The 26,328-nt window shown below is 39.9% G+C and overlaps 2 protein-coding genes across 6 annotated transcripts in view; one reads left to right on the plus strand and one right to left on the minus strand.

Moving 5' to 3' along the window:
- Window positions 1-12,675, minus strand: PRR11 (proline rich 11). 4 transcript variants are annotated; one of them, XM_044993997.1, is made up of 11 exons: window positions 11,470-11,596; window positions 10,414-10,498; window positions 8,616-8,730; window positions 7,984-8,137; window positions 7,125-7,247; window positions 5,062-5,298; window positions 4,830-4,925; window positions 2,643-2,755; window positions 2,461-2,520; window positions 2,279-2,375; window positions 1-1,035 (listed from the first exon to the last, which is right to left on the minus strand). In XM_044993997.1, exons 2-11 carry the CDS (start codon window positions 10,418-10,420, stop codon window positions 967-969), a joined length of 1,071 nt encoding a protein of 356 aa, XP_044849932.1. In that variant the 5' UTR covers window positions 10,421-10,498; window positions 11,470-11,596; the 3' UTR covers window positions 1-966. The 4 variants fall into 4 exon arrangements, with proteins under 4 accessions (XP_044849932.1, XP_044849935.1, XP_044849933.1 ...); XM_044994000.1 differs by lacking the exons at window positions 10,414-10,498; window positions 11,470-11,596 and adding an exon at window positions 12,547-12,675; XM_044993998.1 differs by lacking the exon at window positions 10,414-10,498 and having other exon boundaries at window positions 11,470-11,614.
- The window catches only part of SKA2 (spindle and kinetochore associated complex subunit 2), a 21,331-nt gene continuing 7,031 nt past the window's right edge, over window positions 12,029-26,328 (plus strand). Inside the window, exons 1-3 of one of the 2 annotated variants that reach the window (XM_044994003.1) lie at window positions 12,029-12,274; window positions 25,148-25,237; window positions 26,149-26,256. In XM_044994003.1, the coding sequence (XP_044849938.1) occupies window positions 12,242-12,274; window positions 25,148-25,237; window positions 26,149-26,256 (231 nt within the window). In that variant the 5' untranslated portion in view covers window positions 12,029-12,241. Of the gene's footprint in view, window positions 12,275-25,147; window positions 25,238-26,079; window positions 26,257-26,328 lie in introns of both variants that reach the window. The other variant, XM_044994001.1, reaches the window with a different exon arrangement.

Below are 26,328 nucleotides of genomic sequence, written 5' to 3' on the forward strand. Positions count from 1 at the left end.
CTATTTTTGTGGTTTAGTTTCAAGTTAATACAATAGGAAATGTGTAATCAGTGGTGGAAAACATGCAGTGTAAACATGTAATAATTAGAGTAAACAAGACTGGATATTGGCAGTAGGAGTTTAAGGTGGCTTATAGTAACTATATATTTGTTTAGGAACCAAGCATGTTCATTCCATTCCTAAAACACCAGTTAGGACCTCTGAGCTTTCCATTTTGAAGCACTTCATTAATATTATTAGTTAATTATCGCAACCTTCCTATGAGGTCAGTATTATAAGCCAAATTTTGCAGATGGGGAAACTGAGACACATTTAGTGACCATGCCCAAGGTCACATAGCAAGTCAGTGGGAGAGCCAGGAACTTACGAGTTCCTTACTTCCAGTCCCCTGGCTCTAAACACTAAACAGTGTTGTCTCAAATCGGGTATGTTAATGTAAACACAAACCAAAATGGTACATGCTGGAAAACTGTAATAATACTTTCTTATTGAGCCACATAACAATTATTTATAAAAAGTTTTGCAAACCTATTTGTTACATTCCTCTTTTGAATTTTTTTCCTCTAACATTACAAATATTGCCAAAGTCATCTTTAAAAAAAGTAAGACAAACAACATTAAATTTAAATTACTTCCTTGTACATATGCATCTATATCACAAAAACATAACACTTTTGGAAGTTTCAGAAGAAGTCAATGTTCCAATGGACCAAAGAGACTTCATTCTCTTCTCATCATTTGAAGAGGTACCCCAGTGTGAAGACTGAGACACATTAGGACATTCTGCGGATGGCTGTACCTTCTGTGGACAGAAGACTTCCCTCTTGAGGACCATCAAAATGGCACTTTTTATGTGGGCTAAACTTACTTAAAAAAACAAATTCTTTACCCCTTAGTGATATAAAATTGGGGTTAGACAAGTAGCTACCTGACCCTCATCTGACATAAAAATTTTGCAGCACAGATCTAGTTCTGTTCATCAAAGCTGCTTGCAGTATGTAACCGAGCTGGAGAGGGAGTCTTTGGGTGAGCCATCTGTTAAAATAAGAACCAAGTTAGAATTTAGATTTCAGTAACAATTACATACTTACTAGTGGGTAATTCTTATTCATCGCATCCTAAGTGTAAGTGAACACCTAGTCCAAGAGGATTCCTAACATGTATAACATTTTTAATCCTCAGTTTCTTTCCAGTGTCAGCAGAAGTCTTATTTTTAGCTTATTGTTTTTTGGTGCTCAAAAAGCTGCTACCACCACGATAGTCATAGTCTTTGAGAACCTCTGCATATTCCCACTTGTGGGGTGTACTCCTGCAACCACTGAGCCTCAGAGTGATCTGGAAAGCAGCACCTTAAATAAGCCCCACCTTACGTGAGCCCCAAATGTTTGCAATCAAAGTTATAGAAGTGCCATCCAACCCCTATCACCTCAGCTCCTCCTCCTAAATTTTAAAATCCTCTGAGAAAAGAACTCTAAGGGAGAAGGGAACACAGGGGGAGACTCTGCAAGGGTGTTCCCCACACATAGGCGGATGCAGAGGCCACGTTGATGAAGAATCCCACCTGCTGTGCATCTATTTTGAGCACTTGATTATGCTTTGAATTAAATTCCAAGATTCAAGTTTATTTTGTATGCTACAAATAATATTTAGCACTTCTAGCATTCTTTACATTCTCAAAGTACTGAACATACATTAACTAAGTGGTAGGTAGCATGAGGCAGTAGACTGGGTATCAGGAGACAAGACTTCTACTCCCAGCTCTGCTCATGACCTCCTGGCTGATCTTGGTCAAATCACATCACCTTTCTATGGCTGTTTTCTCATCTGTAAAATGGGAATAATGACCCTCCTTTATAAACCACTAAGATCTATGGGGGAAAAATTTTATTAGAGATAAGTGTCACTATTATGAGTAGTAAGTATCAGGGTGTAGCCGTGTTAGTCTGTATCCACAAAAACAACAAGGAGTCCAGTGGCACCTTAAAGACTAACACATTTATTTGGGCATAAGCTTTTGTGAGTAAAAAAAGGAGGCTTTTTACCTATGAAAGCTTATGCCCAAATAAATCTTTTAGTCTTTAAGGTACCACCGGACTCCTTGTTGTTATGATGAGTAGTAGTAATTATGGGCTCAGCTGCATGAGGCACCAAGAGCGTTCACATCCCAATGCCAAGCTATATAGCTAGATGACATTTTGGAACAATATCTTATAATGGGCTTTTAAAACTCCAACCAAACTTTATGCAACAAGAAACTGACTTAAACACAAAGTCTTACCTGAAATTTGCGCCTCAGTGCCTGTGTCATTATTGGAGTCAATCCTGTGCCAGTTTCCATGTTCTCTTTGTTAGTTAATGGAGTTCCACCAGGACTCCTGAAGAGATCATAAAAATGGTAAGGACCATTATTCTTAAATTTCTGATTAGTTAAAAAACAAAAGAAAACAGAAAGAAAGTTACCTCTGAATATTGACTTTCTTAAGATGTTTTCTAAGGTCTATTTGATTTTTGCTGGGAGTGCTGATAAAAAACAACAAAATGTTTAAACTAACATTTTTGAAGTACTATCAATGCTGATTATTATTCTGAACATATACCATCTTTTCCCTGTTTGACATCAAATAATGTAGAAAGTTCCTTACATTAGGAGGTTTGTAATGGGAGCTGGTAGGAGGTTGGGTTTAGGTCTCAGATTAATGCTTTGTAAATCTGAGACTGTAATTAATGCCCTGTGCTTCTTCACTGGTGATCCTGCCTAAAATTAAAAAAGAAAAATGTTATCAAAAATACTTTTTAAAAGCCTCCACAAAACATACAATCTATTTAATATTTATACCCTGCATGTTTTTAGTGCACTATGGCTCATCAGCTGTTTTGCCTCATTAAGATTTAATGTACCATAGACAAAAATAGCCATTTTATAGAAGACTCCTGTGCACACATTGTACAAGGAAAAATATCCATATATGGTTAAAATTCAGAAAGCTACAGGAATGCTGGATGCTATTACCCTAAACTAAAAAGGAACACACCACGCATTGACCCTGGCTCTCTCTGTGGCCCTGGGGCAAGTCACTTAACCTCTCTGCCTCAAATTCCCCATCTGCAAAGTTAGGATAACAATGTTTACTCTCATATCTTACTGCGGATTTGGAGATAGGATTAATCAGTCGATGAGCCCAAATTCAACTTTGGTGTGAGCCCACTGAAGTTTCTGAATGAACTCTACATAAGAGATGGATTTCGTCCAATGTTTGCAGCGCACACTGAAGGTTTATATAGATCTGCTAACTGTGATTAGTTGAAATCTAAAATCTGTCGTAATGTATTCACTGAACTACTTTATTAATTGGATTTATCATCATTACCCCAAAATGTGTTGTCTAGAACTATAAAGGGCAACATAAGCAAAAGAATAGAGTAGTTAAGAATATGAATGAATAAATTATTTAAAACAACATCATACACATGAGATGGAAAAGATCAAAGGAATATTCCTTGAGGCAGGAATAATAGGTGGTTCGTAAGTTTATTTTTAGGAGAATGTTTGCGAGTTGAACTGTCAAATGCAATTTTTCAGCTAACCAGAGTACAGGCACTAGCCTTGGTTAAAAATGTGGCCTGAAGAATTCAATGCATGGCTCTAAATGAGAACAAGAGAAGTTTTGCAGAAGCCAGGAAAGATCAGGAATATGATTCTAGTCTCTACAACACAGATTCTCAAAGGTATTTAGGCACCTAACCCCCACTGATTTCATTGGATCTACAGCTGTACACTGAACTATATAGATTTCTTGATATAGCAAATGTTTGTTTATTTAGCCATTAGTAGGGCCCTACCAAATTCACAGTCCATTTTGGTCAATTTTATGGTCATCGGATTTAAAAAAATCATAAATGTCATGATTTCAGCTATTTAAATCTGAAATTTCACAGTGTTGTAATTGTAAGGGTCCTGACCCAAAAAGGAGTGTGTGTGGGGGAGGTTGTAAGGTTATTGTAGGGGGGGTTGCGGTTCTGCTACCTTTACTTCTGCGCTGGGCAGCTGGAGAGCAGTGGCTGCTGGCCGGGAGCCCAGCTCTGAAGGCAGAGCCGCCACCAGTTGCAGCGCAGAAGTAAGAGTGGCATGGTATGGTATTGCCACCCTTGCTTCTGCGCTGCTGCTGGCAGAGCACTGCCTTCAGAGCTGGGCACCTGGCCAACAGCCACTTCGCTCTGGCTGCCTAGCTCTAAAGGCAGCACAAAAGTAAGGCTGGCAATACCACAACCCCCCTAAAATAATCTTGTGACCCCACTGCAACTCTCTTTTGGGTTAAGACTTCCAATTTGAACACTGGTCTCCCATGTGAAATCTGTATAGTATAGGGTAAAAGCAAACAAAAGACCAGATTTCACGGTCCGTAATGTGTTTTTCATGGGCCCTAGCCATTAGTGGCAACCATTTCTGATATGGTCCTGGGAAACCAGGAATTATTTTTGTTAGAACAGAACTTCAAGACACAAATCCTGGGTATAGTGCACAGTCCAACCAAATGGACTACGCCCTGAGAGCAATCTTTCCTCACACCCAAGCAAAGGAGTTGCTTCACAGATACTACTCCAGACTTGAGGGGAGAAAAGGTTGTGTATCTGCTCAGCAGAACCATTAATCCTGCACTCAGATCCCCAGTGTCCACAGAGCCCCTATGGAGCCAGGCTACCCAGTATATAGGGGTTCTACAACTGCTGCATGAGGCTCCTGCCAATGCACAGTGGAAGACATTGTTTTGCTAGCAGGCAGGATTTGCCCCAGAACAGCACTATCCAGTTATACATGGCCTTTGGTTTACCTGGTCTGTTTCTGTGTACTTCTGGGTCTTCTTTAGTTTCACATTCAGGAGATCCTTGAGAGTTATTTGTACGGGCCCATCTTTTACTGATGTAGCCTGAAAACAAGAGGAAGTGGGAACGAAGGGTAAAATCAGCAAATTGTGTGGCTCTCATAAGACACGTTTCCCTCACTTCATACCAAAATCCATCAAAGACCAACTGAAGAAATACAATAATTCTATTACTCCCTACCTGAAGTGCTTTTGTGCTGTTGCCCCTTTTGAGTGGTAAAGGTGCAGGTGGTGGTGGTGGTGGAGGAAGAGGAGGTGGTGGAGGTGGAGGAGCAGATGCAGGTTGCAGCATTCCTGCAGAAGGCAGGGATACTGGGTCTGCCAAACCGATTTGTGCACAGACAGGAACAGCTAGTAATGGTTTATTACATCTTTGGGAAGGAGAGTTTTCTGAGGAACTAACAACAGTCCCACTCATCTGAGGAGAAAAAAAAAAAAGACAAAATAAAGAACATTAAATTAACTGTTTAAAGAATAGGAATGTTTAGGGAATGGAGTTCATAACTTCCATTGATCCAGTGGATGATCATGCATGATTGTGCCTATTGGTGTGATCATCAAGCTGGCTAACTGCTGCCTCCCAGCCTGAGAGTGGCAGCATTTCAGTGATGCTGTATGCATAGGAAACATGAAGTGATTTGCAATGAAAGGAGCTAAAGCAGTGGTTCTCAACTCAGTGTGCTTTTCTTTTTTTGAAGAGCTCTGCCAGTCAGCCCCAGGTGGCTGGGGCTTGTGCAGAAGGGCCGTGCACACCCAGGAGGTGGGGATAAAGGTGACAGCCGGAGCACTGCCACCCGGGGTCTCTTTCCCCCCTGCTCAATATCTCACCAGGAGGCAGCCCGGGCTCAGCCCCCACAAACCCCAGTCCCTCACTAGTGGGGCAGGGCTCTGGCTGTCAGCCCCAGGGTGGCAGCAGCAGCACAGAAGTAAGGGTACTAAGGCTGCTGCTATTGTGCCTCAGAGCTGGGCACCCAGCCACTGCTCTCTGTTCCGCCTGCAGAGCTGGGTGGCAGTATATGTACTTTGGGGTGAGGGGGAGGGTAAATGACTACAAATAAGGGAGGCCCAATCAAATAATTTTGAGATCCACTGAGCTAACGAAATGCAAGATATTTATACAGGCCGTATAATTTCCAAACCTGAATTTATACATTTCTCTAGCAATTCTATTCCATATTAGGGGTGGGATTTTCAAAAGCACTGCTGTGACTTGAGGGCACAAGCTTCATTGTCTAAATTCATTGGATCCTCAAAACTTAGAGAGCATTCCCTACTTTTGTTTATATATAGTGTGTGACCCAATTATATGCTACTAAACATCATCGGGGGGAAATATTTAGGCCATAATAATAATAGTTCCTCTGTCGTCAGGGAATGTTATAGGCTGGAGAATTTTTAAAAAGGCAGAAAAGGTCAACCAGTGATTCAGACCCCACTCCTGCAACTTCTTCCATTTCACCAGTTCCCTGAATCTGCATGTAGCCCCCTAAATTTGGGGGCGGCTCTATATAGACATAGTGGTCTCTGCATAGAGCAAGTTACAAGGCTGCAGCTTTCATTTCAAAAGCATCTTTTACTATGGAAAGTTACTAACAGCCATTATAGCCAAAGCACAGTGAAGGTCTTTAAAAAATAATTATTTATTTCTAAAAATATTTTACCTACCATTGTCACAAACACCATCTTCAGCCATTGGAAGATGGAGAGATGGAGCAAAACATTACTCTATTTTTTCCAGTTTGTGTACTTTGTGCATTTAACAATGCTTTGCTGTGTGTAGAATCAATTTGGCACACAGAGTCCCATTGCCAGATCAGGGCCTTATTGAACCTGTTTGAGCAGGTCTTTCACACAGTAGTAGGGGAGAGAAAAGACATCTTTGAAGAATAAGAAAGTTTGGTTGTAAAGCCACAAACACTGACAGAGAGATTCAGGGACACACGTAGAACCTGAAAACTACTTTTAATACAGTATTTATCTAATTGACTGGATTTCAAGATAATGGTGTCTCTTCAGTAGCATACACATAGCACAAACACTTTTAATCTCCATCACTGACCACAGATCTTTAAATGCTTAGGCCAGTGTTATTAAACCTTTTTGTGGACCCCTAAAAAGTTTTGAATGGAGATGCAAACCCCGTTAGAAATCTTAGGAATAGTCTGTGGACCCCCAGATTGAAAACCACCAGCTTAGCAAATATGAGAAAAATCACACTGCTAATGGGACTAACATGTGACTGACCTGGATCACTCCTTGTAGTCTGGAAAATTCAATTTCCAGCTTTTCCACGTGTTGCTTCAGCATGTTCAGTTGCCGCAGGTAGAGTCGTGAAGGAAATATGGTGTCTTTGATGACTTCAAAACTCTAAGCATCACAAAGAAACCAGAGGACTATTTTCAGAGTTAAACACAATGGGTGAAATTTCAAAAGTACCTAAGGGGCTTGGGAGCACAGATCGCATTGAAAGTCAGTGAAAACTCTTCTGATTGTATTCAGAGGCATGAAAGAACATGGACAGGCCATTTCAAATCTGCTGTCATTTTTTTCCTTTCCCATCCTTTGGTCAGAGTACACCAGAAAAGCAGACCTGCTACATTCATAAGAGCTCATCTTATAATTTGCTAATTTTGAATGTTACAAGTGGCTGCAAACTGGTAGACCATGAGGAACCGCAGGATGGACCACATTTATTTGGAAAGGTGTTGTCCTGCAGATGCTCAATAAGGTTTCAAATTTTAACTCTGAACTCTATAGTATGTTTTTTGTCTGACCCAAAAGCGGCATGCACTAACATCTCCTAGGCTATTAAGAGCTGTAAACTGGGTCCTATGTCATTGGAAATCCTCCAAATATTGCATTCAAGTCTCCAACTTCACATGCAATCTCAATGTCACCTTAATTTTGGGCATTTTTACCACACCTATTCCCCCAGCAGATACCCCACACTTGAACCTTAATAATTCCTTCCAAACCTTTCACTAGACAGAGATTCTCCAATAACTACAATTGAACTTTCACCTTAATTTTGGAGTTAGGTGCAGTACACATGCACAGAGCACTATGGTAATCTCAGACAGAAATAGAGATTTAGAAAACATACCTGTGCAACACTGTTCTGGCACCACCAGTACAAAGATGATGCTGTCATTGCCAAGGGCCTTACTGCATCCTTTACACTGGGGAGGACTAATGGCCAGACTGAGAAAATACTACTTTGGCTGTGGGGGAGATTTGGAGGAAGACCATCCAATAACCTGTGAAAGAAAATTTCAAATTTAACTTTACAAGTAAATAAATCGTTTTAACCATCCAAACGTAACAATGGTCAATCAGTTGGTCATTTAGAAGTGTCAATATAACAGGTGAGTTTTGAGTAAACATCAGTGCAAGGGAAGGGGATGATAGGAAAATTTGTGTTACACTGTAGGGAACATTCCTGCCCTGGCAAAGGAATAAGATCTTTCCAACAGGTTTCTTCAGGCTCCAATTACTGAGATTTTGTGATAACTCATTTCCAAGCCCCATTTCCTGACGCATTTAAAATTAGATTTGATAGGAAGGACACTGGAAGATGTACAAGAGGGAACAATTTTGCAGCAGCCAGGCCATGAAGTAGATGGGACTCAACAAGTCTCCTCCATCTCCAATTTCCGTGATTCAGTGTACTCTTTGGAACTAGCAATGGACCTATGAATTGGGTTAATGAGAAAACTAAATGTAATGTGAGCTTACCTTTGAGGGAGAGGATTCAAGCACTGCAGTTTAGTGACATCTCCCTTCTTGTTCATTAGAAGTTTTGCTCGGGCCCGCAGCTTCCGCCGGCGTTGCTTGTACTTTGCCATTATTTCTAGGGAGCCAAGTTCAAGAGCAGTTCAATCACTCTAAAAGAGTTTATAATGGGCACCGCATTTCAAGAAAGATGTGGAGAAATTGGAGGGGGTCCAGAGAAGAGCAACCGGAATGATTAAAGGTCTAGAGAACATGACCTATGAAGGAAGGCTGAAAGAATTGGGTTTGTTTAGTTTGGAAAAGAGAAGACTGAGAGGGGACATGATAGCAGTTTTCAGGTATCTAAAAGGGTGTCATAAGGAGGAGGAAGAAAACTTGTTCATCTTAGCCTCTAAGGATAGAACAAGAAGCAATGGGCTTAAACTGCAGCAAGGGAGGTTTAGGTTGGACATTACGAAAAAGTTTCTAACTGTCAGGGTGGTTTAACACTGGAATAAATTGCCTAGGGAGGTTGTGGAATCTCCATCTCTGGAGAGATTTAAGAGTAGGTTAGATAAATATCTATCAGGGATGGTCTAGACAGTATTTGGTCCTGCCATGAGGGCAGGGGACTGGAGTTGATGATCTCTTGAGGTCCCTTCCAGTCCTAGAATCTATGAATAATCCTGCTTTTATTAAAAAGCAGAGCTGCCGCAAGAAGTTGGAAAAGATGAGGGATGCATGTCAATAATCCCACTTCAAGATATTTGGAATTGTCTTGTTTGAACAGAAGTAATGCTTAGAAACATTAATTATTACCTCCTTTAAAGTATTTCTGTGATCACCTGGAGAGAGTTTGTACATGTTAAGACAGCTGATAGAATGATGTTGAAACTGACATTTTAAACTCCCCCATTTTAAACCATCCCATGCCATCAAATTTTTTACAAAGAATATTGGGAAGAGGGGGCAAATCATAGATTTGGTAGAGGAAATCATATAATTCTGCACAAGATATGGAAATATAATATATCCAGGACCTATGTAAAATGCACCGCTTGCACCATGGGTGCCAAGAGAGTGACCTCTTTGTCCTCCATGGCACAGGCCTGTTTTGAAAGATGTATATTCTCCTTGGCTTATTCAATCTTCCTTTTCTCTACTGAGAATGCCAACAAGAGGTCCCTAATTGTGCCAGTTGTGGTGATGGTTTTGTAACATGGATACCTCTCTACTGAAAACCAGATTGAGACCTATCAACTCATTATACATAGCCATTCCCACCTGATGGCTGTTTGTTGAACTGCCAATCACTACTGATAGGCACTCTTATTTGAACTGGTGCCCTGAAGGCAAAGCCCACCTCCATCCAAAAAACATACATGTTAATATTTTTAGTTTAATTGTTTTAAAATAAGATAATTTAGGCACAGGTTCTCTAATAGGATTACCTGGCTTCTGCTAGCCATGGCAAGTGAATGCTTTTAGTTTGAATTTTTGTAAAGATTCTTAGAGAGACAAGGTGGGTGAGGTCATAACTTTTAATGGACCATCTTCTGTATTTGGGACTGACATGTCTACAATTACACTGCACATAAAGGTTATGAGAGAGCGGAGTACAGTTTCTTATGATGTTCTAAATGAGCAACTCTGGAGCTATCAAAATATTGCAGCCTATTAGACATAGGGGTGGTCAGGGGACAAGGAGCGGGGGAGTTGGATGGGTCAGCAGTTCTGAGGGGGGTAGTCAGGGGGCAGGAAGTGGGAGGGGGTGGATAGGGGGCAGGGGCCAGGCTGTTTGGGGAGGCACAGCCTTCCTTACCTGGCATCCATACAGTTTTGGAACCCTGATGTGGCCCTCAGGCCAAAAAGTTTGCCCACCTCTGGTCTAGTGTATGCATGGGGATCTGCAAAGGAATTTGGGACCCTTTGTAGCAAGAGGTCCCACAGTAACATGGCTATTATTACAACTAGTGTGACTCTATTCACATGGCAGCCATTCTCCTCTCAGCTTCAAGTTAGAGAAGAATTTTATTGTGGTTAAGATGCCAGACTGGTGCTTACACCGGGTTCAGTTTTTCCAGCTGTAAAATGGAAATAAAATCCTTCTTTTCTCCCACCTTTTGTCCATCTTGCCTAGTTAGAGGCAAGCTCCATGCCTTACTCTGTATAGTAGCACCTCAAAGCTATGAACACCTCGGGAATGGAGGTTGTTCATAACTCTGAACAAAATGTTATGGTGGTTCTTTCAAATGTTTAAAGCTGATTGTTGACTTAATACAGCTTTGAAACTTTAGTATGCAGGAAGAAAAAAGCTGCTTTCCCTTTATTTTTTAGTAGTTTACATTTAGCACAGCAGGGGCCCATATTTGCTGCTTTTGGGGGGGGGGGGGGGAGGAAGGTGTCTCTGGGCTGATGCCTGATTGTGTATTTCTGGTTCCAAATGAGGCGTGTGGTTGACTGGTCAGTTCATAACTCTGCAGTTCCCCTGTGCATGTGCCCAGCACCTAGCCCCCCGGGGCCCTGAAACGGTAGATAACACAGATAAGTAGGTCCCCAGACTGCACTGCCTCCCCGCGGCAGGATATCCACCAGCCCAGCCGGGCACGCAGCACTCTGGGCTAGGGTGACCAGACAGCAAGTATGAAAAATCGGGGCGGGGGTGGGGGGTAATAGGAGCCCATATGAAAAAAAAGCCCCAACGGGACATCTGGTCCCCCTACTCTGGGAGCCGCCCAGCGCCCTCACGCTTCCCCCACAGGCCCCCTCCCCAGAACTCCTGGGCTCTGACCCCCTTCACTGCCCACCCCCGCCCCTCTATGCCCCCTGGGTGGGGGAGGGGTGACCCGTCAGCTCGCCCCCTCCTTCACTTACTTACCTGCTCATCGGTCCCAGCACCCTCCCTGCAATTCAAAAATCGCTACACCAACCACCCTAAGCCAATCGCAGCCCCGCTCTCTTCTGCCTCCCACGGAGCCCGACACCCGCCCTAAGCTATCCAAGCTCTGATTGGTTACAGCGAATTCAGGTCCAGCCAGTCGACGCCAAGAGTGTACATGATAAGGAGGGGGAGGGGAGAAGAACCAATGCCAGCATAGCTCTCATCTGCTATAAGCACATCCTGCGCCACACGAAGGAAAGATGCCTCACGATTGGTTGGAAGGGTTTCACCTTAACCAATCAGTTTGCCAGAGTGTTTGTTTTACAAAAGACCAATCAGATTAAAAAGTGGGAGGGGAGAAGCCAATAACAGAGCAGTGGACAAGGTAAACGAAAAAGAGGCATAGTTCCCCGCCCCCTGCAATACACCAATCAGAAAACAGGGGTAACCCTTTTACCCAATTAGCTAGTAGAGCTCCAATATCAACCAATCACAATTGGAATTCACTCTCAGCCAGTCATAATTCGCGGCTCTCCTTTCCTAACCAATCACATGGTGCAGTTTTTCTCCCAACCAACGGCCGCATCCGTGTCATAAGCAGGGTTTACGTCCTTCCCCGCCCAATGGGCGCGGGTCTGTGTCAGCAGCGGGCCAATCCCAATTAATCAGTGAGTGACAGCTGCCCAATGGCGACCCCCGGCTTTCCAAGCCTGTGAAAGAGGGGGTGGCTATAGCTCCGCCGTTGCCTGAGGAATGTCAACTATTCAACATGGAGACGGCGGTTACCAGGCTTGAGACCATGGTGAGTTCAAGGGGCGGGGGACCAGGCCGAGAGCGGGGCCGGCGGGTAAGAGGTAGTGGGCCCGTGTCTGGGGGGCGAGGCTGGAGGTGAGCGCGCGCTGGCGCAAGCTGTGGGCTAGAGGGGTCGGGGGCGCCGTCCCTATCCAGCCTCATAGGGGTAACTGGGGATTGAAGCGGGAGGCACAGGACTGTTCCTCCCACCCGTCGGGCCGGCCCATTCTTCTTTCGAGGGGCAGGGATAGATTCGTCTGGGTCTGTGCATTTTGTTCTCACCCTAGGGAGGGGACTAGGTAGAGCTTGGCGGGCCGCTCCATTCACCTCTTCCCGTCCGAGAGTGGGGGGGGGGGCGGTTTGTGGAGCGGCGCTCGCCTGGGTCGGTCCATTTTCCTCTCAGGCTGGGGAGTGGGAGGTGGAGCAGAGGTGGCCTGGACTGGTCCATTTTCCTCTCAGGATGGGGAGTGGGAGGTGGAGCAGAGGTGGCCTGGGCTGGCCCATTTTCCTCTCAGGATGGGGAGTGGGAGGTGGAGCAGAGGTGGCCTGGGCTGGTCCATTTTCCTCTCAGGATGGGGAGTGGGAGGTGGAGCAGAGGTGGCCTGGGCTGGCCCATTTTCCTCTCAGGATGGGGAGTGGGAGGTGGAGCAGAGGTGGCCTGGGCTGGCCCATTTTCCTCTCAGGATGGGGAGTGGGAGGTGGAGCAGAGGTGGCCTGGGCTGGCCCATTCTCTAGGGAGGGGGAGGGCATGGAACTTCCAGCCCAGTAGCATGTGGAGGTGACGCTGGCTGCTCTGGTCTGTTCTCCCGCATGGTGGGGTGGGTGTGGAGCAGCAGAGCTCATTTGGGCCTGTCCATTTTTCTCTCTCCTTGGAGGCAGTGGGGTGGGTGTAGACGTTTTCTGGGTGGTCCATTTGCCTCTCATCCCAGTGGGGTGGTGATGGAGCAGAGCTCCCCAGGACGGATCCATTCTCCTATTTATCTCGGAGGTGGGCTGGGGGGAAACTGGAGCAGACCTCATCAAGGCCACTTCTTCTTTGATACAGGGCCCCTCTTGTGTGGGGGAAGGAAGGCGGAGCTGTGCTGAAGCTGATCCATGCTCTCATCTGGTTGAGGGTGGGAAAAGCTCACTTGGGCTGGTCCGTTTCCACTTACTTTGAAGGATGAGTGGTCAAAACTTGTGTGGGACCTTCTAGTTCCCAAAAATCTTGTGGGGGCAGAACTCCTGTTGGCTAGTCTGTTCCCCACTGACTATGCTGATGGAGGTCTTTCATGGGACTTTTCAGTCTGGCAAAGTCAGGCGCCTTACTTAGACTGGTATTTTGTGCTCAGCTTAGTGGGGGAAGGATGATGCTCACTTCAGCCCTTCCAGTCCATAGGTCTCAACTTAATTTTAGCGCTGTTTGATCCAGTCCCCCCCCAGGCAGGACGATCGTTTCCTTTTTTCCTACCTCCAGTCATGTTAAATAGCTGTGCTTTAGCACAAGTCACTTTCATAGTGCAGTTAGGCCCTAGAAAGGATTTCCTCTTCATATGCACCAGAGCCCTTCAGCGGCATCCTTCAGGAGGTAGTTCAAGTGTTAAGCTACTTTTTTTTTGTTTCTGGAATTTTTATGTTGATTTATTTCAGTAGTTATTGGGATTATTATAGGTACATATTTGTCTGTGTCAGTATTACAAATACTCACATTTTAACTTCACTTTTTAGAATCTGATGGTTCACGATTTTTGCTTCAGGACACAAAAATAATCAAAGAAATTACTGTGCAGGAATAGTGAGTGATATCAAGGCCCCTTTAAAGTCAATATGAGTCTTGCCATTGGCTTAATTGCAGCCAGGATATCAACCAATGTTTTTATGACCTACTTTCCAAGTAGACATCATGCTGGGGGGGGAAGGGATGGCTCTGGTTTGAGCATTGGCCTGCTAAACCCAGCATGGTGAGTTCAATCCTTGAGGGGTTCTATTTAGGGAACAGAGGTAAAAATTTGTCTGGGGATGGGTCCTGCTTTGAGCAAGGGGTTGGACTAGATGACCTCCTGAGGTCCCTTCCAACCCTGATATTCTATGATTTTTGCATTAGATTGCATTAGAATTGGTTTGGACCAAATCATTCATATATATATATAATTTGCACTCTACCTTATGCTACCAGTGTTTAAGACTATTGTTTGTTCCTTTGCTCCTATATTGGCAACGGCCATCTTGCATTCTTCTGTTTGATTTTAGGGGTACTGTTGACTTGCTCCAAAGGGAGACATGTCCAGCTGCCTTCTGCCATTAGGAAGGTCCATGAGTGACACAATGCAGAGCCATCTTGAATTTTTAGTTGTATTCTCTCTTTTTTTTTTTTTAATACACATGATGTTACCATTTTACTTTTGTTTTAATTTCTTGCTCACAAGCTTAGTTAGATATACACGCACGCACACGCACACACACACACTTTTGAAAACCTATCTCTCTCTGAAAGCTTTCAATTATTTTAATTAATGGGAATTTGTGTCTTGGTAACTGTCCCTGGTATTGCAGCTTTGTATGTCTTGTTTATCCTTTGGCTTGTTTGTTCTTCCTGTATTTTCTATGAAGTCATCAGCTCTTTCCATATTAGTGTGATCAAATAGTAGTTCTAACTTCCCCAGTTTTGTTATGTACTTCATGAAAAGCTTTTAGTCTCTAGAGGAAGCAAGGATAGACTATAGTTCTTTTGTAGGAAAACTTAAAAAGAACTAATTTTATTAATAGCAATATGAATGATAATACTGAATAACCATGTGGCTTAAAAGCGAGTCTGCATACATTTGAAAGACAAATAACCAAATTACAATAACAGAAGAGTGAGTCAGAGGATCCATAACGTGGTAAAATTCATTATGTAAAAAGAGCATAAACCTACTTTTTTATTATTTGGTTTTTTTAAGACTTGTTGCATTTCAGAAGGAGATATGCACCCAAGCTGAGGATCAATCCAATGCCCATTGAAATCAATGGGAGTCTTTCTACAGACTTCAGTGGGCATTGGATCAGGCCCTATTGAGAGTACTGTACAATACATGGTGGTGGATTACGATTAAAGAATTGGTGGTTTTATAGTAAGTATTATTTACTTTTAAGTCTGAGACCTTATGGAGGTAGCATAATGTTCTGAGGAAAATACATTCAAGTATGCAACATTTCAGTGTTCCTTATTGTAAAAACAGAATTGCTAGATTAATCATAAAATGATTGTTTGAGAGCAGTCTTGTTCCATTTATTTCATTGTATTTTTAGTATGTTGGACCTACCTTTTACTTTCTGGTGAGTGGTGTCTGTCCAGTGCCCTTTTTATGTTGTACTACTAGTGATCATGCACAAAAAGCAGTGCAATGTTAAAAGGGCATTGGCCAGTGATACTGTCCACGTTAGTAATTTTTTTTTTAATGGAATCACAATTTAAAGGTCAGTGTATTTGTCTAGTCAGGATGGAAGACTATGCTACAGTAACAATAAAGTAGGATTGCCACTTACTCATTTTTCACACGTGCTGTCCTTATCAAAACTACGATCATGGCCCAAGAAATATGTTCCACATGCAAGGAAGGGCACATCATACTAGTTTCCCTAGGAAAACAATGCAGATGATGTCGTAGGTGTGGACTTGGCTCAGGTTGCAGCCATGGTGATTTAATGCACCTTGACTCAGTTCCTCCATTTGTCTGAGTCTTGCTGTTAAGAATCTTAGAATGTACAGATGGAGATGGCCGATGGAATTATCTAGCCCTAGAGGTTCTGAAGGTATCCTATTGTAGACCAGATTTTAATAAAGAATCTGTCTTTTGGACACCTCTCCCCTAATTCACAATTCTGTTGCCCGTGCTCCCATTTGTGATCATGTATCATTGCTCTGGTAACCACAGCATTTGCTAGAAAAACTAAAATAAACTTAAAACACTTAAAGTAATTTAACAGCTGGGAATAAGAACAAATAATTTCATGTGGCCAGAAAGTGTTCCCTGGATTACCAGTAGTCCATGGACCATAGCTGAAGAACCTCTGTCCTATGGCATCTCATTATTTTGTTCAGCTGCATAACACACATGGAAGAGAGATGTATTTGAAAATGTGATTGTCAGGCAAGAGCAGCAGCAGCAAAATGTTCTTAACCCAATTCACAACAGATTTTTGGTGTTTTTTATCATTTTCTCTTGGTCAAGAGAATCCAGACATTCCATAATGTGTTAACAGTTTCCAAGTCCTGCATGTGTCTAGTAGGCCTGATGAACATTAACCTTAGCCAGATTTCCATAACTCACAAGATGCCAGCATCTGACATCAACTTATTTTGACTTAAAGCGTATTTATAGATGGTGTTGACTAGATGTTCAGGATTCTGGTTTCCCTTGTTTCAAAAAGTGTCAGCCTACTAAATAGAAACATTGCTTTTGTTCAAAATATACCTGATGTAGGTTATTCTTTTCATTACAAATTATTTCCACTTACCTTTCCTATGTCTTGCTGCTAACGAATGCTCTGACTTTATTGCACTACTGTACTTTACAGCTAGCAGTGCAATAGTATTGTCAAAGCATCTGAAAGCAGAGCACACAGCATATACCTTGATTCTTGCCCTGCAGCTTCTAACAGTTTCTTCAAGGCCTGTGAGTAAATCTGCATTTAATAAATTTACATTTTCTCATTGTTGTAAAATATTCATTGTGCAAAGGTTCCAAATCTATAACAATATGGTGAGATTTTTAACACTGAAATTAAATTGTATTTTACTATTCTTAGATTTAGAAAATGGTGTATCTGTAGATTAAAAAAAAAAAAAACTTGAATGGGGATTAAAGATCAAATCACTATAAAAGTTTAAAAGAGATGCATTTGCTGAAACAGACACTTATATTTTCATAAAATAAGAAACAAGTGGCAGAAGGGAGGGGTGTATCTCAGATACATCTAAGCTGTTCTGGGAAGTTTTTTATAATGGGCATAATTTCTTAATGTATGTAGGTATATTTCTACAAAACAAGCTGTGATATTTAATTATAATATTTTCATTAAGGGCAAGTCTTAAAATATTAGTTACATGATAGACAAGCAATAGCACATTAAAATTAAACATTCTCAATTATTCAGGTAACCTGCAGTTAATAGTTCACTGTCAGTCTGTAAGTCTCAAATTCTGCCTTGCTTAACATGCTTTATATTCTTATGAACTGTGCTTTATACTTTGTAAAGACACACATATTTATAATCTAGGGTGACCAGACAGCAAATGTGAAGAATTGGGGCACGGGGTGGGGGGTAATAGGAGCCTCTGTAAGAAAAAGACTCAAAAATCAGGACTATAAAAACCTATAAAATCAGGACAGCTGGTCACCAGGGGGAGGGATAGCCCAGTGGTTTGAGTATTGGCCTGCTTAATTCAGGGTTGTGAGTTCAATCCTTGAGGGGGCCACTTAGGAATCTGGGGGAAAAATCTATCTGGGGATTGGTCCTGCCTTGAGCAGCGGGTTGGACTAGATGACCTCCTGAGGATCCTTCCAACCCTGATATTCTGTGATTCTATTCCTTCCTTCAAACATATTTAAACAGTGTTATATTGGAAACTGAATCATCTTAGATGCTTTTTAACATCAGTCACAGTAATCTGTATTCCTGATATCTTCATTCTGAGATTCTGTGGGTGCAGATAAAGAAGTAAACAAAAAAACCCACTATTTTGATGGCCTGTCATTAGAAACCAATAATATAAACTTTCTCCCACAGAGGATGACAGAATTACTAGGACAGATTTTAAAATCCTTATGAAGGTTTTTAAATAATAAAAAGTGTAATTAAAAAGTAGTTTACTGTATATTTTTATGATTAATGTAATTTAGGATTGGAGCTCAGGAGCAGTTTTGTCAAAGTCAAATGGTAAATTATTGTATTAATAGGTTAAAGAACTATTTTCTTTTTGTTCCTATAATTGGAGGACTTCTTAAACTCTTCCACATCTGTCATGTGTTTTAACTACTATGCCAAAGTTAGCCAAAAGAAGTATCTAGAAGAGAGTAAAAGTTTTCAGTATGCTGAAAGGTGAATCTCCAAATTACAAGTATATACGCTTTGAATATACCCTGCTCCCAAACAAGCCAGTGGCAAAATTCCCATTGACTTGGGGCCTGCTCCAAAGCCTCTTGATGTTGATGGGAATCTTAGGAAAGCACATACGAAAGATACATCCGCATCTACTCATAGTAAAACCATTCACTCTGTTTGTGTGTATTTTTCCTGTCATCTTCATTTGTTCAATTTAAGAAACCCATTTTAGTGACTGTAAATGACAAATGAGTCTATATTATTCATGATTTAATGTTTCTATAATCTGTATTTTCAAGGTTACATAAATTCCTGATTCCACAATCTGTTGCTAATTTGTAATTGAAAGATATCTGTAAGGATATCATTGTCCTTACTGGAATTTTTAAAGCTATAAAGAAATAATGTGAGTTATGTTAATTTTGAGTTCTGTTAGAAACACAGGACATCATCAGTAAGGAAATACCTTGAAATCTGAACTATAATTTAATATTGCAAAAATAGTGATAGAAGGAATGCAATTGTAAATAATCCAGGTACTAATATTATAATAATGTAAATGTATTGGCTTGTTGGGGCAAGTGGAAAAACTAATATCAAAGTTCAATAGGTTCTGTGTGTTGTTCAAAGATAACACCTATTTTGTAACATTTGTTTCATGTTTTTCTTTAAACTGTAATGCATTTTAATTTTAAGCTACTTAAATAATCAGCTGGTGTAGTTTACCATCAATATGAACTTTAATATTTGTTATGGAAACAAGGGCTAAGTATTATGATTATTGTGAGTTTTTTGTCCTAGATGTACCATTTGTGTATATTTGACTTTTTAAAAATTGACTCTGCTCCGAAGAATAAATTGTGGGGGTTTTTAAAATTTAATCTTGGTTTTTTTCCCCCCATTAATATTTTGAAATATTTAGCAGGTGTTTTATTAGACTGGAATATTTTTTTTCAAGATTCTTATTAATACGGACCAGCACCTTCTCATTAGATCAGTTTAGGATGTGGTTGTCAGATAGGTTTACCACTTGTATGCTACATAGCAATTTATTTGTGTACTTTGAAATTGAACACACCAACATCCTCAAAATACAGTTAAGTTATGGGGTTCATAGAATTGTTTCAGTGTTTTATTTTTGTGTCTTCTCAGTCTCCCTTCTGGAGCAAAAGGAACCTTTCAAGAAAGTTAATTGTTGATGGAATACATAACTTTTAGTGTTTCTTAAGTGTCTAATATTTTTGTTTATTGGCTGTTCTATTTTTTTTAAATAAGTTTAATAGTAAATCTAATAATGAGGATTTTTTTTCTACTGGTGATTGAGTTTTAAATATTGGACTTTTTGATTCTCTTATTAAAGTAATCCCAAAACAGTTTAATAACTTGTGATTTCTGATCACGCACCATGGTGTTCCCCCACTTACTGTTGCTGGGTGGTTAGAAAATATTTAATATTATTTTTTATTCTTTTTGTAGAAAAGGACGTGGGAGACATTTGAGCCTGATGGGTACAGATCATGACATTCCATGTGATCTGTACAATACTGTAGTCCTTCCTGGAATAATATTAGCTAAATAAAGATAAATGTTAAATAGCAACAAATGTTTGGATAAGTGAGTGCAGATGAAGGGAAGTGCCTCTAAAGGAGAGAGTGGTTCTTATGTATTATTACAACTTTTGGCTAATTCTGTATTGCAAGTCCGCATCATTCACCAAAAGGGTCTGATGGACGTAAATCAGAAGAAAGAAGTTAAAGTGGCTTGTTTATAGTGCCATAAATCTGAGATAGATGGAGAAGCTTTGTCACGCATTGTGGTTTTAGTTTTAAACTATTTAAGAAGAGTATTGTTAAAGGATTTCTAATTTTCAAGAAATTGTGTGTGAATATAGACAAGTCTTAATGGGCAAAGATCTTGTGATTTCCATTTTTTTGTGTGGAACAGTCTTCTATCAATATAAGATAATTGGATATATTAACTACCTAAATATGGGCCTGATCCAAAATCCATTGAAGTCAATGGAAGTTAGGTTGCATTAGTGCATCACACATTTATTTGGTCATTTCAAACAGTTTGTTATACTGTAATTATAGCTATCAAGTTAGATGTCAGTTCAAACAGTGAAAACCACATTGAGTTAAATTAATTCTATAAATATTTATCTTGCGTTCAAAACAGTCCCTCTCTCAACTATAATCCCAAATGATTATATGAAGAAATTCATAGTGTTAGTTTTGTGAACTGGGCACACTGCCTTTCTGTAAACCAGAAATCCCTAATAGACATTAAAATGGCAGATGAAAGTTAATTAAGCAATAATCTTATCGCCTATTTCACAGGGCAATTATCCAATTCCCTAGTGGCTCATTTATCCCAAGAAAAGAATTGCGTGAAACGTGTTGGTGATGTCATCAGTTTGATTATCCACTTATCTGTCTGATTTATCAGGGAATAATTAAATTTGTTGTGAGTATCTTGATCAAACAAGAGGACACATTCTTAGTATAATCAAAAATAAAATCTCTGATATAACCAGATCCTGAAATGTCATTGATAGTCTCTACTCACAGCTGTTTACACATTATTGCTAATAGAGTTTTTTAGTACTGAGAAAGGACAGTGACCAGTCTGAGAGAGCTGTAGAAATTGATGGAGAAGATTTAACACCTTTCACTAGAAAGAAAAAAAAAATATATTTTTTGTTTCATTAGTAAAGTCTTACATTTGAATGTCAGATACCAAATATTTAGTCTCTAAGCAACTGATAAAACTAGCAGTGTTATTGTATGAAATACTTCTTGTATTGGCTTACTCAAGTAACAATCTTTCAAAAAAAAAAAAAAAGAGCGTAATAGAAGAGTTGGATTCAGCCCTTAATGTCCTAGTAACAAACTCATGTAATAGCATATTTTAGATTGAAGCAGCAGTAACTGACTCTTAAATGCAGTTACATTATCAAGTCCTGGTCTACACTACAAACTTTTGTTGGTATAATAAACTACGTTGCTCAAGGGGTGTGGAAAATCTTATCCCTGAGCAATGTAGTTTTACTGAACCTAAGCCTTGGTGTAGACTGCGCTACATCAATGGGAGGGCTACTCCTGTCAACATTGCTACCCGCTCTCAAGGAGGTGGAGAGGTGGCGTACATAGTGTCGTCGCTAAGTGCAACTGTGACGCAGCTGTGTTGCTGCCGTGCTGTAAGTGTAGACAAGCCCTAGGTACAGATGTTTCTTTATGGATGTGCTAGTTCTGTTGTGGCACTTCTGTCCTATATACATTTAATACTAAAATGTCACTTTTTTAAAAAATGTCAAATTTACAAGTACAAATAACAGGCTGTATCATGCGTAGAAGACAGTGTCTTTCACAGAGGATTTACTGTTTACATAACACAATAAAATTCAGGTGCCTAATACATGAATGGATCAGGCAAGGTCCAGTTTTTTCAAAGGTGTTTTCTTTGCCTTTTTTAATATAATTTCACACTTTAGATTATCATTTTAAAGCTCCACAGAAAAACTTCACCTTGAGAGATGTGAATTAAGAAAAGGTGTGTGTTTGGTGTAGTAAGAAATTGATGGTTCCACACAATGGGCAATTCAGATAATTGTGAAAGACTGTACAAAGACAAGAGCAGGAGGAAGGAAAGAGTAGGTTTGTGGAGCAGGTTAGATAAAGAGAATAAGGGAGAAGTGGGGATTCTACTTGAATAGAATGTTTCTAGCTCATCAGAGTATCTGATGGTAGCCTAGAAAATTCTTCTAGTGTGGTTACTCACTGTGGCAACACAATTATCCTAGCAGCAGCAGTCGGATGTTACCTGCCCGTTTCTACTAATACAATATTTTGATTGCCATTTTCTTTTTCTACAATATTTGGACTCATTTGAAATTGTAGACAATATAGGGTAACATTTCAAGCTAGATGTGTGGACTTAGCTGCTGTCAAGTCTCACTAATATCTGTGGCAGCTGTGTATAAGTCTCCTCTATGAAATAAGTCATCACTATGAAAACCTATCCTTTATACACTTAAAATATTTATTAAATTTGTCATAACATTCAGTCATTCAAAGAAAGCTCTGCATAATAAGATGTCAGTTAAAGGTGGATCACTTTGTACATTATATTTCCTTTAAAGAATAGAAAGTTACAGAAAAGCTCCTGTGATTGCTGTCTACATATAATGAATGCTAACACCACAAAGGCTGTTGAACTGACAATAACATACAAAATGTGTTTAAAAATCAAAAGAAGTTTACAATGGATCTTGTCAGTACATAATGTAAACAGTTAGAAATTTCAGCTGAAGTTAATACTTTAACAGTTTCCTTGAATTAATGGGAGAATTGCAATGAGTTTTTAGTTATAAGATTTTTTGGAGCTTTGAAAGGTTCTGTGGAAATGATAGGGAATAGCAGCCTTACTTTCATATTTCATTATTAAATATAAATTTTTAGAAGAGTACAGAAAGCCTTTGTTGTATCATAACATCTAAACCTCTAACTTCACCAAAATAATCTAAGAAACCAGGGAAGTGTGCTTATACAAACAATATTATTGGGGGAGAAGTTACCAACCCATGAACATCCATTGTATCTTAATTTTAAATTCCTGGAATAAATATCAACATCTCAATGACTTTAGTCATTTCTCTGACTTTAGTCAGAATTGAAAACTATTTTCTCTGACATTGTTTGGAAGATAACTCCTTTCCTCTGACAGTAGTTGTGATATCCGATAAAGTAAGTTATCTGAGAGAAAAATCTTCCCGAGATCCTTCAAAACTTACTGTATCAGAAAAGCAAAGTCAACAATAAACTACTGTGGGCCTACTGTATGAGTGAATACCTGGGTATATACACCATTTATTTCAGTATCTGGAACTCTTCTCACCGCTTCTGGGTATTCAGCCCACATCCACTGATCTCAGAAGTGTGTTATGAAAGACTTCTTACTGAATAATTCTCATAAGAGCTGAGCCTGAATTTTCTGAAAGTCCAAGAGTTATCCTGGCACCATTGAAGTTAATGGAAAAACTCCCTTTGACTTCACTAGTGTCAGGATTTCACCCCAAATGGTCCACATCAAGTACAGTGCACCTAGTTCCTTCAATTTTTTTTTGAATCCCCATATCTCTTGTTTCCACTTTGCATTTTCTCAGGAGTCCCCTTTCAGAAATCTACGGCCATATAATGGAGCCTAAGTGGGGTATTTCTGACAAAGGCACCTTTTAAACCTGCAGTGGAAAAATTGCCATATTTTCTTAATCTCAAATCTCTTTCCCACTGGCCATTGTGTCCATTAGGGTTATATTAATATAGTAGCCCTCTTTATCAAAGGGTTTTATCTGCAGTTTCTTCTGGACAAGGTGGTTGTCAAACTACCTTATGATTTGTTTGTTCGATTATTGTATCCTAGTGTCCTCATACAGGTTGGAAAAACAACTTAATATACCATCGGTAGTCAGGACTCAAAATCTACTTTGAACAAAACTAAATATAAATCTAACCAGTCCTGATTTGATATTTTCCTAATCAGGAGCAACTGAAAGGAAATTCTGTTCTCTGGCTTTGTAAGCAGAAAGACATAAGCAGAATGATCTCTGTATTCTTGTTGATCAAATGTTGTAAAATGTTCTGTCCCTGCTTGCAGTTCTTTTAATGCAAAGCCCTTCAGTTAGCTCTAAATTCCATGCATTACAATAAAACCGAAGATTATATATATATATATATATATATATATATATATATATATATAGGGAGAGAGATGGAGAGATGAATAAGGAAACATGGTTCCTGCCTGTTTTGGATCACTTGTTTTGAGGGTTTCTCTAGATAATGTAGCTGATTCTGGTTCAGTTTTTCTCTTTTCCTCCTCCTTCCCTTCCCTGTTTATTGAGGATGTTCATGCAGTACTGGCTACTTCCCAGAAGTAATTGCAAGAGCATTTGGTCCTAGTTGTGGAAGTAAAAACTACGAGTAAAGAAACTAATTGGATGTTAAAAGTACATTTGTCCTTTTTAGGTCTCCTCCAGTTCTATGGAGGAAATGGGCCTTCCTTAAACTCAAATTACAGATAAGTAATATTGATTACAGCTGACTTGTTCTTAGAGAATGTTTCGGAAAAAAAATTCTCTCCTGTTTTGAGAAGTCTTTTTCAATGAGTTCTAAATGGTATAATACAGCATGTAGCATGCTGTACTATACATGTGGTAGAGTGTACCCAAAGAGAGATTGCCACAGATGAATGCATGTCCTTATGATAGGTCATAGAATGTTACCCTGGTTTGACTGATGTAAAAGTTTTTTAATTTACCCTCTCAATTCTGGGTCGCTGTTTTCCTTTGTCTAAAGTACATACTGGCAACAGGGACTTACTGTATAATATGCAGCACCTGCGCTGTGAAGATCAGTGAGCTCAACTGTCAGATAATGCAAGAAAATGCTGCAGACTGTCTGTTCCTGTAAATTTTTCAAGGACCTTCTTGGCCACTACTTCTCATTGCCTGGCAAGTTCTTATCTAGCAAATTGCTTTAAGGCTACTTACCTTTAATTACTTTGACTATAAAGAGTTTGCAGGTTTACTCTTTGGTGTGTGTGTGTATATAAGAAGGTTAGAATAACCTACAAACATTAGTAAGTGGGGAACAGCTCCTTGCTTATAGTAATCAGTCTTTCAAACTGAAACATCTTGATTTGTGGGGGTGTTAGTTTTTTGTTTTTGTTTTGTTAGTGCAGGAAAGAGTGATAGATGACTATGCTTTTTGTCTGATTTTGTTATTTAATACATTGTGGTTGATCTTCAATGTTTTAGTTCCAGAAGGCAGAATCTGATCTGGATTACATTCAACACAAATTGGAGTTTGAAATAATGAAAAACCTTCCTGATAATCCATCAGCAGAGGTACTATTTTCAGATTAAATTTGTAAATTTTGTTGTATCTTGCACAAATTCACTGTAAATGGGTAGTTCTCTTTAATCATACAACACGTTTTATTGGATATAGATATATATCAAAACCTCCTGGTCATCTTGTTTGTTTTTGTTCTATTTTTGCAACATACCAAGACAGTTGATGTAGATTTATTTTAAAATAACCACATCTTAGTATAATGGAATGCTCCATACTTGTGTTTTGAAAAATCAGCTGAAGTGTTAGCAGGCACTGTCAGCTTCAACACCCTCCTCAAGACGCACCTCTGCTATGACCCTGGTAATAGATCAGCCAACAAATGATGACTAGACTCAGGGCTTGTGGGAGAAAGAAAAAGGGTAAGGGGGGTACAGTACGTTATTTATATTATTTTTTTGTAAATCTTCCCTCACCCACCCAATATATTCAGATGCAGTGAAAAAGAACATTGATTTTTTACAAGAGGCATCTTACACATTCTAACTCGGGAAAATTAAGAAAGCACCAAAACACAGGATCTTCATTCTACTGTTATCTTCTGTGGAACCAGAGAGTTAGTGGCTTATTACTATTTGTTTGCCTATGAAAAGTTATGTGGCATGGGTAGATGGAGTAAGACTTTCCAAAGCATGAAAGATGTCATTTTATGGGTAATGTGTTACTGATTGTAGTTAAGTGCTTCCACTATAAAGTCTCTCTTTCAATTCTTTTTTTACCAGCTCTAGTTGCCATATACTTTGGGAACATCTAATCTATGTTTAGTCTTGTGTAGCCAAATTGATCATCTTTCTAATGTCTTGCTAGTTTAAATGTACTTTTCACCTTGATGTAGGAAAATCCAGTGACTCTCTTAGAGAAACTCTCAGTAGTGAAGTCACGTTATAAAATGTTATGTGCGCAGCTGGAAGAAATTTCCAAAGAGCAAAGAGAGTCTATGAGCTGTATTCATGCTACTCTAGAAAACACTATGAAGATGGTGCAGGCACTACAGCGACATGCTGATCTTGAGGTAATGTTTTCAGTTTACTAATATGGGCCCCAGTCCTGTAAATGCACACATGTAACCTTATGGATGGGAGTA

The sequence above is a fragment of the Mauremys mutica genome, chromosome 19, assembly GCF_020497125.1.
Source record: "Mauremys mutica isolate MM-2020 ecotype Southern chromosome 19, ASM2049712v1, whole genome shotgun sequence".
Lineage (NCBI taxonomy): Eukaryota > Metazoa > Chordata > Testudines > Geoemydidae > Mauremys > Mauremys mutica.

Excerpts from the sequence above, each read along its gene's own strand:
- PRR11 (XM_044993997.1), bottom strand. Across the intron at positions 8,138-8,615 it reads TTGAATCCTCTCCCTCAAAG|GTTATTGGATGGTCTTCCTC; the intron begins GTAAGCTCACAT and ends TTTCTTTCACAG. Across the intron at positions 5,299-7,124 it reads GACTACAAGGAGTGATCCAG|ATGAGTGGGACTGTTGTTAG; the intron begins GTCAGTCACATG and ends TTTTCTCCTCAG.